Source organism: Chrysochloris asiatica, unplaced genomic scaffold (assembly GCF_000296735.1).
Source record: "Chrysochloris asiatica unplaced genomic scaffold, ChrAsi1.0 scaffold00223, whole genome shotgun sequence".
Taxonomy (NCBI): domain Eukaryota; kingdom Metazoa; phylum Chordata; class Mammalia; order Afrosoricida; family Chrysochloridae; genus Chrysochloris; species Chrysochloris asiatica.
This window is the reverse complement of record NW_006408741.1, coordinates 186,677-201,525: the sequence shown is the minus strand read 5'-3', so window position 1 is coordinate 201,525 and position 14,849 is coordinate 186,677. Positions and strand designations below refer to the sequence as shown.

Below are 14,849 nucleotides of genomic sequence, written 5' to 3'. Positions count from 1 at the left end.
TCATTGATGGCGTCAAGTGTGGCGGCGGTAGTGAGGTTGGCCCAGGATCGGACATTGTTTCGTTCTGCTGTGCATGGGGTCGCTATGAGTCGGTTCCGACTCGATGGCACCTGACAACAACAAGTATTTCATTTCACCCAAGTGGTTTTTATTTAACTTTTCGGAGTTCCTTATGCTGTAGTTTCAAAGCAATGCATCTGATAAATGAAATTACGTATCTAACCATCCTTCACAAAATATCTACATGAATATATGGAAGTCCAGTTGGCAAAGTGGATCAAAATTAGGTACAAAAGAGTGACAGAATTAGGATTGGAAGTGTTTCCACTTCCTCTCCATTGGATCATCTCCAAATACAAGCTTTTAAATGAGATAGGCACTTTCTCAGGTTGGTTAAAAGTTGAAGTAAAAAATTATAAAGATAATTTAGATCAAATTGTATAAATCAGGATAATTTCCAAGTGTAATGCTCTTTATAATTGTGGTCCTGAGAATTTACTCGATAGGGCTTTTCTAATCCAAAGTCTTTGTTGTTAACTGCCACGGAGTGAATTCCAGCTCATAGCGACCCTGCATAGGGTTTCCTGCATAGGGTTTCCAAGGAGCAGCTGGTGAGTTTGAACCAATACTGCAGTTCAAACTGACCTTGCGGTCCAGTGCTTATTCTACAGTGCCATACCACGACTAACCCCCACAAAAAGAGTTGTGGTTGTTGTGAAGTGCTGTTGAGTCAGTTATGACCCATAGCCACCCTGTATAGGGTTTCTGAGGAGCAGCTGGTGAGCTTTAACTGCTGACCTTGAAGTTCAAACGACTTTGCAGTCTGGTGCATTAACCCACAGCGCTACACCAGGACTCCAAAAAGAGTGGGACCATGCAAATAGGGTGTAATGGACTCTAATGTCAGGATTGGTTAGTTTTACCATCCAGTTCATTTTAAAAAGAGCTGTCTCTGCAGCAGGGACAGATTTCCCAGCACCATCTAGAAAGAAGAGCCATGAGTGGAGCATGTGACTCCTACCTAGAAAAGCAGCAGTGGCAAAGGCAGAGGCATGGAGAGACAGAGCAGCTGCCGGTTTCCTAACCCATGAACCAAGTAAAGCAGTTTACACACAGGCTAAAGGAGCTTTGTAACACTTGCCGGAGCAGGGCAGAGACCAAGGGCTCATATGGCCGAGAGGAGGAAGACAAGAGTGACGTGTGCTGTAGGGTGACAGAGGAGAGGCATTCCTCACTGGAGGACTGCAGCATCCTGAGTTGTTTCTGATCCTGAATTATACCCTCTTCACTTCCCTAATAAATTTCATAATCCTGAGTATTATCTATGAGTTCTGTGTGAACATTGCAATGTATTATTGAACCCAGATGAGAAACCGAGAGTGTGTGGGAGTGATAGTTGGTGTTAGAAGAGGGCAGAGAAGGTTGAAGGGTGGAGGCATGTCTGACCTCTGCCTCGTAAGAATTGGCCCTGGGTTAATTCTGAGTTTGATATTCCTTCTCCCTTGTGTTGTCAGAGAAGTCAGACACGGTCTCCCTGCTATTTTTGCATTAATATATAGATATATGGTTGGGTGCCTGGTGCCTCTGTAGTTATAAGCACTGGACTGGGAACCACAAGGTTAATGGTTCAAGTCTACCAGTCACTCTGCAGGAGAAAGATGAGGCTTTCAGCTCCCGCAAATATTTATAGCCTTGGAAACCCCATACAGGCTTGATACGAGTAGGAAGCGACTCACTGGCACTTAGCAACAACTCAACAAATTATATTGTTAGGTATCTTATATACCTAGCAACAGCATATATGTATAATGTAATAAACAGGAATAGTGTTTCTAAAGGCCTAGCTAGCTAAGTCACAGATGGCTTTTTTTCTTTCATGTTAAATCTATTATAAAATTGTTATAGTAAAGTAAACCTCTATTGTTTTAGCTGGATATCTAAAACTATTATATAAAAATTTGAGTCTTTCCTTTTTAAAGAATTACATTTATCCAATCAATTTTAGAGATTGAAAAGGGAAGAGAGTGCCTGGGAAAGTGTCTCACATATATATCAGCACTAAGTGTTCAATGAAAGAACACATGACATTAGAATCAGAGGAAGTAGCAGATATACACTCCCCACTCCCAAACAGTAAGGAGCCTTGGTGGCATAGTGAGTTATGTGTTGAGCTGCTAACCGCAAGTTCAAATCCACTAGCTGCTCCATAGGAAAAAGATGAGGTTTTCTTCTCTTGTAAAGATTTACATCCTCAGAAACCCTATACAGGGCCACAATGAATTGGAACTGACTCTGCAGCACATTTTCTTTTTTCTATGTTTGAGACCTAATTTCCATTAGGGATAAGTGCACACTTTTGAATTTTCAAAGCAAAAGGACACAGTGTATACAATATGCCTGGTGCTTTGCCTCGTCACAAAACTAATAAATAGGCACCATCAACGTCCCATTCTGGTAAAATAGCGCTGTGGGACAGAGAGCCTTGTGGAACGCAGCCATACCACTGGTCCAGGCCAACTCCCAGGAGAGCTGCCCCCACCCCAGGATTGAGCACACACCCACATTCCTCATTTTCCCTTTATACTCATAAAATAAAGGCCGAGTCTGCATTTTTCTGAGAATGGAAAGTTGACCCAGGCATGCTTAGATGCACTCCTCTATGTGGCGCCTTCATCACAGTATTTCCCTGCAGAGGAACAAGCCACTCACACTTCTAGATGTATTTCACACTTACAGTATGAAATACTATAAAGCTGAAGCAGAGGGACTGAGATCTTGCCATATTTGTTCCAAAAGTACTGATGCTCCTTTCTTGAGTAAATGTGGAATGAAGTATTTAAATGAGTATAAATAAACTCAGTGATTTAAAAACGAAACCTAAGGTATAACTTAACAAGACCGAGAATAAACCTGCTAAAAAATTTGAGATGCTAACAAAGTTACTTCCCCTTTTGTTTATGATGAAACAATCAGAGCACCACATTTTCTAAGCTCCTGGCCTAAATCACAGGGTTAAGACAATCGACAAGAATCTAATTCAAGAATCTAATTCATATGTGCTTTTACCTAAATGACCTGTATCTTTTATAATCATTGAGGGTAATTGCCTCAGTTTTCAACTTGGCCTGGTTTATGAGTACTGCAAGTATAAAGGCCAGGCCTAAAGGAGCATCAAGGAGCTCTGGTAGTGTAGTGGTTACGAATCGGGCTGCTAACCACAAGGTCAGCAGTTTGAAACTACCAGCTGCTACACAAAAGAAAGATGCGGCTTTCTGCTCCAGTAAAGATTTACAGCCTTAGAAACTGTACGTAGGGTTGCTATGAGTTGGAACCAACTCCACGGCACACTACCACCGCCACTACCAAAGGGACATCTTCAGTTTTTACACAGGAGCTTGCCCCCCATATTCCAAATAATTAGAAAGAATTGTTCTTGTAAGTGCTGTGGAGTCAGTTCTGACTCATAGCAACCCCATAGGGTTTCTGAGGAGTGGGTGGTGAGCTTGAACCACCTACCTTGCATTTCAAGCTGCTAACGTCAAGGTCAGTTCAAACAAACCAGCGGCTCCTCAGAAACCTTATGCAGGGTCTGAGTTAGAATTGACTTGACAACACTTAATAACAAAAATAATGTGAAGGTGGATCATTCATACTTGAAAGGACAAGCAGACAAGCCAGAGGAACAGAAGATACTTCTTGAAGAAAGACCAGCAGGAAAAAGAAAAAACAAAAATGTCAGTCTCATTGGCTACTACAAGAACATGCAAATTGTTTGCCAGGAGCCATCAAGGCAAGCAATTAAGTCCCTTCAGGACAAACCCCCCTCCAAGACTGAAACTCAAAGGGAATACGTGAGCAGGCATGTAAGCTTGCTGGAGACCACATTGGTTTACTGGTGAGTGGAAGTAGGGGAAAGACAGCAATGAAGATATGGGCTGAGTTTGACTACATTCCATAGACTCCCATTGACCTGGATATGAGAGAGAGAAAAGAGGAAGGGATGGTTGGTCCAAAGTGTGGTGAGACCTCGGAACTCCTGAGTCCATGTACAAGGACATAGCCATGGAGGGCTAGAACTGAGAGTGAAGCATCCAGTTGATATGAAGTGGGGGGAGATGCATAAGAATGCCCAAACTTGCAGATAGCACCCATTTGAGCTAGCTTTGATAGCTTGATGATCAGAACTCAACTAGAGGAAGATAAAAATTTTTTTATAAAGAAAACAAGTGTAAATTGCTACAATTTGAGGAATTTTACATATACTTACAGATGTAGTAGCTCAATATACCAACTGAGAGGGAAGGAATCTTCACATCAAGGATCAATCCTATCCCCTTCGTACACAGGGTTGATAGGGATGGGCAACTTAAACATGAGGGAGTGATAAAGGCATGAAATGACTTGCTTACAAGTTTTCAAGAGGGAGTTTAGTTTCAGAGTGTGCGGGGGAAGGTAGAATCCCCATTGAAAAGTTTCCATCTTGTCTAGATGAGTCTGGTGAAAGGAGATGGGGATAAGATTCTTGTTATTTGAAAGCAAATAATTGTTATCATGACTAATGGCGATTGTCACAACTATGGAGGTTTTGTAACAAAAAGTGGGGAGTAGTTAATTTTACAGTCCAGGAACAGAGGACCCTAGGACCATGAAGAGAGAAGAACATAAGAGAAATGTGGGACCCTATCCAGAGAAGCAGCAGTGACACCAGAGATGGAGACAGAGATGATGACATGGAGAGAGAGAGCAGCTGAGGACTCCAGAATCATGAAAAGAGAAAGGCTGTATGCTGGCAGCCAGGAGGCAGGCTTGCAGAATGTGCCTTTTGGTTGGTTGTTTAAATGATTAATGTTCCTGAGTGTTTTTATGTACATTAAAAAATAAAACAAAACAAAAACAGAGGGAATAGAAGCAAATACTGTTGAATGATGATGCATGGAGGGGATTGTAAATATTATTGCAATGAAATGAAATACGATAGGACGAGTGTAAAACCTATGTTCTCCCATGTAAACAATCACTCAATTCACAATAACACACACACACACACACACACACACAAATAATAATATAACACTTAAGCAGTAACAAAAAGCAGTAGCCGACCTGCTATGGCATTTTAGAATAAGTAGACATAATTAGCCTAGATTCTTTAAACCAGATCATGAAATTATGACTTAATTAAGTTTTGGTGGGAAGGCTTCGAAAATTCACAACCCCGGTTGCCAGAAGTTGGGGCAGAGGATCCTGGCTGATGGGAATCTTGGAAGGACCTCTTGCCAGCATTACCTTACTGAAAAGAAAACAAGTTTTTGTTATTTTCAATTGCAGTCAATTGTCTTAGACTGTGAGGAATGTGGACTTCACAGAGGAAAACAACCAAGTATAAGAAGCTTCCAGCTGACAGTCAAAAGAAGAAACAAATCTGTGTTGGAAGAAGTACAGTCAGAATGCTCCTTAGAAGGCAGGATGGTCAGACACTGCCTCTTATACCTCGGACATATTATCAGGAGGGACCAATCCCTGGAGACGGATTGGTAAAGTGGTGGGTCAGTAAAAAGAAGACCCCGACTCCACGGCACAGAGGCAGCAGTAATGGGCTCAAGCATAGCAACAATTGTGAAGTTGGTGCAGGACCGGGCAGTGTCTCATTCTGTTGTGCATAAGGTCACTATGAGAAGGTACTGACTCACAGCATCTAACAACAACAAGCTGACAGCCTCAAACCTCTACTTCTCTGGCTCTCTGCTTGGAACAGCAGCTCTCAGTCTCTATTGTGAACTCTTGAGAACATTACTGCCGGTTGTGTTTGAGGGCCTTTCAGAATGATGGTCTTTCTACTTTGTGTGGCACTGCAGGATAATGCACTGTACTGTAAGGTTGGTTTGAATTGCGAGGTTGGTGGTTCAAATCCATCAGCCACTTCTTGGAAACCATATACAAGTTCGCTGAGTTGTAACCAACTCCACAGCACTTACCACCACCATCAGTTACAACTTTGTTATTACTGTGAGCGGAAGAAGGGATTTCAAAAAGAAAGTGAGTTAGGATGTCAAGAGGTCATATTTTCTGAGAGCCACATTTTTTAACCTGCTTTATGCAACTTGATGAAAAATATTATATACTAGTTTCCCGTTTTTAAAACCTAAATTCCATGGCTAGACAGAGTGGAAGCAATTTTGTCTTACAACTTATTCATGGGGTCTGTGGGAATACTCAGTTTAAACTGACATATTAATGCAGGAAAATATTTTGAGAGGCAAAGAAGAGCAATCGTTGGTTTTAGTAATGAATAGATTTAGAAAAAAATGGAGAAGGTGGTTGAAAGGCTCTAAGCAAAATGATTTGGGTAGAGATTTTCTGTTATAATTTCAAACCTCTCCATTATTTACTGTAATACCATTTTGATGATGAAGTGGCATAGTCTTTTGCTGTTGCTAAACATGACCATTCTTCGGCTGAATGTCTTCAATAAAAGGTCTAACAATCAAAGTTAATAATACATTAGTCCCAATTCCCAACTCTTTGCTGGGAAAAACTCATTTTATTTATTATTCAGTTCTTTCTGCTATTTTGCCAAGTCATGGGATTAAAAAAAACAAAAACCTAACACAACAAAACAAACCTAATTACAAATATAGTAATTGTTTTAAATTACTAGGTTCATTAAACATAGTCCATTTGGATAGTTGCTCATTGGAATTTATTTCTGCCTCAGTTCTAATTCTTCACAAAATGTAAGAATTCTTTCCATTAAAATATTATCCTGACCCAGGAATGTTGAAAAGTTCATTGCCTTAGGGTTACTGCAGTCTGAGACCTCTCAAGAGATCTGAAAAAGAAGACTAAATATAGCAAAGTATGAATAGGAAACACAGTTTGAAAATCATTTAGTAACTATAGTTGCATAGAATTTACTCACTTTTCAAATGCTTTTTCTCAATGAAATACCAAATTTGTGAAGCAGAATATACTATATAGCACTTAAAAGAGGAGTTAAATGGTGGATTAACTCCAATGATTAAGGAATCCAGGCAAATGCACAGTAATTCTATGAGGTCAGTCCTATTATCCACATTGAACAGATGAGGGAGCTGAGGCTCTAAGAGATTCACCCACCACATGTCACGCAGTCATAATTGACAAGTGTCTTGTGGGGCATTGCCAATTCAGTCACTTGTAAAAGAAGATAGTTTTAAGTTGAGCATTAGTCATTACTTACAGAGTAAATACCTTAATATGATTAATGACAAAATATTTCACCTATATCAGTTATAGTAAAGTTTAAAGGAAACCAGGATTAGGGGCTTCAGATTTATACAGATCTTTTTCAAATGTAAAATTCTCCTAACTCCTAATTTTCCTGAGTGGATAATAAAATGTGATACATGCACAGAATGTATTATATTCAGTTACAAAACGGAATGAAGTCCTGATACATGTTATAACATGAACCAACCTAGAAAACATTCTGCTAGTGAAAGAACATGAACACACAAGTGCAACTATGATTCCACTTATAGGGAGTCTCCAGAATAGGGAAACTGATCAAGACAGAAAGCAGATTAGTGATTACCAGATTTATTAGTAGTTACCAGGGGCCTGGCCAGGGCCAGGGAGAAATGTGTAGTGACTGTTTCATGGGTACAGGGTTTCTTTTTGGGATGATGAAAATGTTTTGGAACTAGATAGAAGTGGTGGTTGTGCAATATTGTAAATGTAGTAAATGCTACTTAACTATACACTTCAAAATGGTAAAATTTAAGCTATGTGAATTTCAGTTCAATTAAAAACCACATACAGAAAAATGAAACGATGATTGTGACTACAAAGCCCTCAATAAACAGTAGGTAATTTTCTTTCTCTTGGTTTTTCACAATTTCAACATTTAAGCTTTTGACCATTTAAATCAATATGTTAAAAAATCCTCCATTAAGGGCTCTAAATAAGGCATGAATGCAGCTGAGGTCTCCTAATTTGTCCCAGTTGGCAGAGCACCTAGTAGAATTTACAGTATACAAGAAGTTATAAAAATGCTTTTAATTTGAATAAAGTCAAAAGAGAAATATTGAGGAAGAATATAAAATGGTCAGAGCCTAAGAAATTGGCTATCATACATGCATATGTACAGATCTATATATTTGAGCATGCAGATAGTTAAAACACTCAGGATAGAAATTTGTTTTGCCTTACAACTTACTTTGTATTTCTCAAAAATCTGAAGAGTAAATAGTAGCTTACAGTCACCACCCTCTGGGTTTCAGCAAGAGGTCACACACAAGGAGGGCCTCTAGCTGCCATTTCTTATTGCCTCCCTGGTGAGCCAACACGGGAGAGTAAGTTACTTCAGGAGACTCTCAACAGGGCTCCCATTGTTCCCAGCTCAAAATTCAGAGACACAATGGGCCCCATTCACGGGGAGAGCATACAGGCTAGTGAATGGTCCCTTACCATAGTGTTAACTTTTTATTGGGGCATCAAATTTTCACAAACACTGACACTGACTTGCACAAATATGTGTTAATCATTGGGAAAAAAAAAGAAAAGAAAAAGTTTAAAACATAAAACTCAGTGAACACTAAACCAGGGGTCAGGATTGAGTCTTATCCCTAGCTCTGTCTCTGATGTGACTCTAAGCAAGCCAATTGCTCTTTCTGAACCTCAGTTTCCTTGTTTGTAAAATGAAAATGATTTCTAAGGTCACTTAGAACTCTAAAATTCTATAAACACCTATGAGGTCTATTGATGTTGCTACATTATTCACTACAAAGAGTAAAGTTGTGAGCAGAAAAGAACCCTTAGTTTACATCTCTTCATTCACTATCAGCACTTACAAACCAGGAGACTTAATGCAAAACAGGCAGAGAAACTCTATTTTCTTTTTTTTCTCTCTTAACCAGACAAATCAAAATGAATAAAGACCAGGGAATCCCTCCATCCTAACAAGCTAGGATCACTCACAAAGCACAATGCTGAAGGGCATCTACAGATGCCACCAGTACATTTGTGTGTCACTTTTTCTTATGCACTTTGAGAATCTCTTGGCTTCTTTGCAATGCCATAAGATCCCCAGAAGAAACATGCCATTTACAACAATGTGATCAATGTCCCAAGATTCCACACGTCATTTTTTTGTTTTTCCAACTTCAAAACTTGCCAAAGCAAGGACTTTGTCTCCAGAGCCTAGGGAGAAAAGACAAACAATTAACAAATTTCAGATGCATTTACAGTTGCAGGTAGAGAGAGAAACATCTTTCCTACAAATACTGAAAGAGGAAATAGAATCAGCTTCCATTACCAGTGCATTAACTCCTAATCTTCTACTGCCCTCACAATTTCCTTCTTCCTGCTACACACATAGGGTGACTCATGGTTTATAAATTCTTACTCCAGTTCAAGGTATGTAATATGCAAAATTTTTGGTTTCCTTTATTTTTATAGTTATATTTAGCTGACAAATAAAATTAGACTGCATAAAATCTAATTATTTTGAATGAGATGTACTGGGAAATAAAACCAAATGGGTCTATTAAAAACAAACAAAAAAAACCCATTCTGGTTTATTGCTAAACTCAGGAAAAGGTCATTTATCTTCACCAGGCCGCCCTTCAATCTGAGGTGGTAATACAGGTCCAGCTTTCAGAAGTAGGAAGGCACTCACCAAGGTCTGTAGAAACTTTCTCAAACTGGCTGAGAACAGCACCTGCATTTGCTGACAAGAAGGCCTCATCATCTGCAGTCAGCTAAACAAAACAAAACAAACTCGTCTAATGCATTCAAATAAGAACCACGGTTAAGAATGCCTTATAGGACTACAAAGTAGATCACAGATCACAAGGATGCTTCACAGTGTTTCTTTATACCTAATATGTTAAGTAAAATACTGATACCTTCTCTCCAAGTTTCCTGAGAGCTGTCAATATCTCTACCTTCTGTTGAGTGTACAGGTCTCTTTCCAGCTTTCCCACCATCAGATCTCTATCCATCTAGAGTGGGTTAATGGAAAGCACACAGTATTTGAGTGAGAAAAATATTCTGTGCATGAAATTCAGCTTTTCAGACTTAGTTATTTTTTAAAGTTCTCTAGCTGATTAGTTCATGAAGAACTATAGAAATAATGGAAGACAAATGTGACAGAAGTGATTTTAAACAGCTGTAGTGAATATTCATGCTCATCACAATCATAGGTAGTCCCGACTTGCAACATACTCAAGTTAAGACAAACTGCACTTATGACTGTTTTTTGTCTTTGGACATCTGGTCATTAATAATATTACTGCATACAATGTTGCAATGTGACCATACAGACAACTCTCACTAGTTTTCTGACTAGAAATACCACTCCCATCCCCAAGGATAATCCAGATGACCCAGAACCTTTCACTAGTGGAGTTATTACTGGAGTTATTACTGCAAGTGGACAAAATGTCAATACAATCCATTTTTTTCACAGGCATGTGTATTTTTTATGTATGTATATATTAAAATACATCTGTAGGTATATGCAATATTTCCAACTCCCAATGAAGATACGCATAATCAAAGACAATAATAAAAACAAAAACGTGAAATATTGACTTACATCAGAACTGACAATGGAGTCATCAGTATGGAACTCTATCACAAGTCAGGGATTATCTGTATGTTGGAGTCCTGGTGTGGCGCTGTAGTATAAGCACTAGACTGCTAACCATAAGGTCAGCAGTTCAAACCCATCTCAGCCGCTCCTTGGAAACCCTATACAGGGTTGCTATGAGTTGGAACCAACTTGACAGCACTTAACAACAACAACAACAACACCCCTGTATTTTAGTTATAAATTCAGCTGAATTAGTAGGTCAGTAGTTTTCTTTAAAGAGGAGGAGTCCTGGTGTGGTGCTGTAGAATAAAGCAGTTCAAGGTCGGTGGTTCAAACTCACCAGCCACTCCTCAGAAACCCCACATAGGGTCCCTATGAGTCGGGACACTTACACTCTGTGGCACTTAACAACAACAACAATCCTCTAAGAACTCATTTCATTAAACTGAAGTGTAGTCTATAGCTTGAGGGGGACAACTGGTATTAGATCTTCTGGAGCTTAAGTAAAACATTCCGCCCACCAGAAACACTGAATGTGTGCACAGTGCATTGTTACTATTCTAACTGCTTTACCCATTACCGTTGCCAACAATTGATTCAGACTCAGAATACAACTGACCAGTAGGGTTTCCAAGGCTGTACATTTATGGAAGCAGATTGCTACATCTTTTTCCCATGGTGGCTGGTGATTTGAACTGCTGACATTCAGTTAGCAGCTGAATGCTTAAATAATGTGCCACCAGGATGCCTTTTAAGTACTTTACACTTATTAGTTAATAACCCTTATGACATCCTTAAGAAGAGGGACTATCATTATCACCATTTTAAGATGCAGAAGTTGAGGCACAAAGAGGTTACATAACTTGCCTAAAGTCACATATTTTTGCAGTGCAGCATGGATTCACTCCAGTCAGTCTGACCCAAGTTCATGTTCTTAACACTCTGCTACTGAATTATCCATGGTTGCAAATAACATATTGATGCCTCTTTTAAACTCAAGACTAGAAACAGACTTCCTTAAGTACTAGATCTATCAAGGTCTTAAAGATTCTTAGATGACAGATACTACATAAGCATAAAGCAATGCTGATAATGAATTCTAAATGGGATTTAAACGTGGGGCTCCAGAAGTAACAGTGAAACCTTAAAGGTGGAGTCCAAGTTGAAGCTTTGAGTGGACATTTAAACTGCCATGTGCTGCTTTAACGTCTATATTCCTATTCAACCATAATTGCTCAAAGGGCTAATTTTGTCAGAAAATTGTGGGTTGCTGCTCTAAATTTAACTGATCAATTTTTAAACTTTATTATATCAAACTGAACAAACTGTCAGGCTGGGAAGAGAAGCAAATACAGCAATCAGATCGATTTAAAGAAACTTTACCTCTGCTAACCTTGTCCGAAGCTGTCCTGGTTGTTTCTTTGCAAACAACCTGATGACCTCTGGAGTTTTAAAGGCCTGACTGATAGCTGCCTGAATAGCCTAGAAACACAGGAAGGCAAAAACTAACCAAAAAGTTTCAATGAATTGCACTGCATATTGCAACAATCATTTGCAAGCATACACTACAAAGTAAACCACTAAGAGACCATTTATATACTCAGCCATTGGTAAGTCTTCTTTGTTCATCAGTAAAATGTAATTTGAACTTCCATTTGCTACTTCTGTGCATGCCACTAAAGCCATGCATCTAAATAAATGAAGATTTGGATGCTTATACTGTTTTATGGATAATTAAACACTCATCGAGAAGTTATATATATAAAAAATAGAGTACCTTTCCTATCTTAACTATACTTTAAAAAAAGAAAATGTTAAGCCAATTCTGTCATCAATGCAAGTAAATTGTGCTTACCAGTTGCATTCCACTTAGTTCATCTACCAAAGTCATATCTCCAGACATAATTTTCTTCAGTGAATCATTAAATTCACTTAGCTGCTCCAGCGTTTCCTTTTTGGTTTCTTCATATTCCTCTGTATCAAGTTCCTCTCTAGAGCACATTGAACGTCATCACATAAAGAACAAACAAAAATAACCCTCACAGTCTCAAGTGAAAAAAGCAATTTTAGTACCAAAACTTACAAATACGTACATTTATAAAAATATCTTGGGGAAAAAGGCTAGATGTGACTATCAAAATGCTAATGATGAGTATGTTCAGATAGTAACAGTATGGCTGTTTTCCTGCAATGTGGTCATTTTAGTAAGAAGACTGTTATTTTACCAAGTGAAGCACATTTAAGAAACTTTCTTTAAGAGGTCTATGAATCAGTGGTATAACCTTGGGAAAACCTCAATCATTTTATCTATTGAGTTATAGGTAGATACTAATGTTATTGTTGTTGGTTGCTGCCACTGAGCTAGCTTTAGATATATACACAATGGAATTGGACCACTGCGATCCATAGGGTTATCACAGGTTGATTTTTCAGAAGCAGATCGCCAAGTTTTTCTTCTTGTCTGTTTTAATCTGGATGCTCCTCTGAAACCTGCTCAGCATCACAGGCCTCCAATGATAGAGAGTGGTTGTATTGGACAAAAATCAAACCCAGTTTTCTGGCAAGGGAGGAGAGAATTCTATCACTGCCCATCTCCACACCCTAAGGCAGACAATGACATCTACACCTTATATTAAGTGAGATACAGAAAGTATCTGTCATATAATAGGCATGTGATAAAGAACTGTCATTATCATCTTTAATGACAGTACTCTTGACTCATCTGTCAGTTTGTTGTTACTGTGGTGGCTTGTATGTTGCTGTGCTGCTAGAAACTATGCCACCGATATTTTATACACCAGTAGGCTCACCCATGGTGGACGGGCTTCAGCAGACCTCTTCTGAATGGTTAGCCATTGCAAACGTTATGAACATTGTCATATATAATGCCAGAAGATGAGCCCCTCAGATTGGAAGACACTCAAAACATGACTGGGAAAGACTTTCATTTACTAATGGGGCACAACTCAACATGAGAGGAAACAGCCGTAAACATCCATTAATAATCAGAACATGGAATGTATGAAGTATGAATCTAGGAAAATTGGAATTTATGAAAAATGAAACAGAATGCATAAAGATCAATATCCCAGGCAGTAGTGAGCTGAAATTGACTGGCATTGGCCATTTAAAATCAGACAATCATATGGTTTGCTATGTTGGGAACAATAAATTGAAGAGGAATTCCATCACCAAAAAGAATATTTCAAGATCTATCTTGAAGTACAATGGTGTCTGATAAATATCCATACACCTGCAAAGAAGACTAGCTAATATCACTATTATTCAAATTTACGAGCCATACTAATGCCAGTGATGAAATTAAAGAATTCTGTCAACTTCTGCAGTCTGAAATTGATCAAAAATGCAATCAAGTTGTATTGATAATCTCTGATGACTAAAAACATAAAAGTTGGAAGGTACAGCAGTTGAAAAATATGGCCTTGGTGAGAGAAAATACGCTGGAGATTGCATGACCAATGACTTATTCATTACAAATACCCTTTTTCAATACCGTAAACCACAGCTACACACATGGACCACACTGGATGAGATATACAGGAATCAGAATTACTCTATCTGTAGGAAGAGACTGAAGAAGCTTAATATCATCAGCCAAAACAAGGCCAGGGGCAGACTGTGGAACAGATCATCAACTGCTCCTATGCAAATTCAGGCCGAAGCTGAAGAAATGTAAAATAAGTCTATGAGAGTCAAAATATGACCTTGAACATATCACATCTGAATTTAGAAACCATCTCAAGAACAGATTTGATGCATTAGACACTAATGACCAAAGACCAGAAGAGTTGTGGGAAGACATCAAGAATATCATACATAATGAAAGCAAAAGGAAATTAAAGGGGTAAAAAAGAAAAGACCAAAATGGATGTCGGAAGAACTTGCTCTTGAGTACAGAGAAACTAAAGCAACCTGAAGTATTATAATGAACTGTGCAAAGACATAAAGTTAGAAAACCAAAAGGGAAGACCATGCTCAGTATTTCTCAAGCTGAAACAACTGGAGGGGGAAAAAAAAAAATTCAAACCTCAACTTGCATACTGAAGGATTCTATGGGTAAAATATTGAATGATGCAGGAAGCATCAAAAGAAGATGGAAGGAATATGCATAGTCACTGTGTATTGAACTTGTCAATGTTTAACCATTTCAAGAGGTAGCATCTGATTCAGAACCTATGGTATTGAAGGAAGAAGTCCACGCTACATTGAAGGCACTGATGAAAAACAGGGATCCAAGAATTAAGCTGAAATG

At 38.7% G+C, this 14,849-nt stretch overlaps 1 protein-coding gene across 1 annotated transcript in view; it reads right to left on the bottom strand.

Moving 5' to 3' along the window:
• Positions 1-9,006: 9,006 nt before the first annotated feature.
• The window catches only part of LZIC (leucine zipper and CTNNBIP1 domain containing), an 11,197-nt gene continuing 5,354 nt past the window's right edge, over positions 9,007-14,849 (bottom strand). The window contains exons 2-6 of the mRNA XM_006873087.1: positions 12,432-12,567; positions 11,960-12,058; positions 9,888-9,983; positions 9,659-9,740; positions 9,007-9,180 (exon numbers count right to left, since the gene is read on the bottom strand). Of these exons, the coding sequence (XP_006873149.1) occupies positions 9,122-9,180; positions 9,659-9,740; positions 9,888-9,983; positions 11,960-12,058; positions 12,432-12,567 (472 nt within the window). The 3' untranslated portion in view covers positions 9,007-9,121. The remainder of the gene's footprint in view (positions 9,181-9,658; positions 9,741-9,887; positions 9,984-11,959; positions 12,059-12,431; positions 12,568-14,849) is intronic.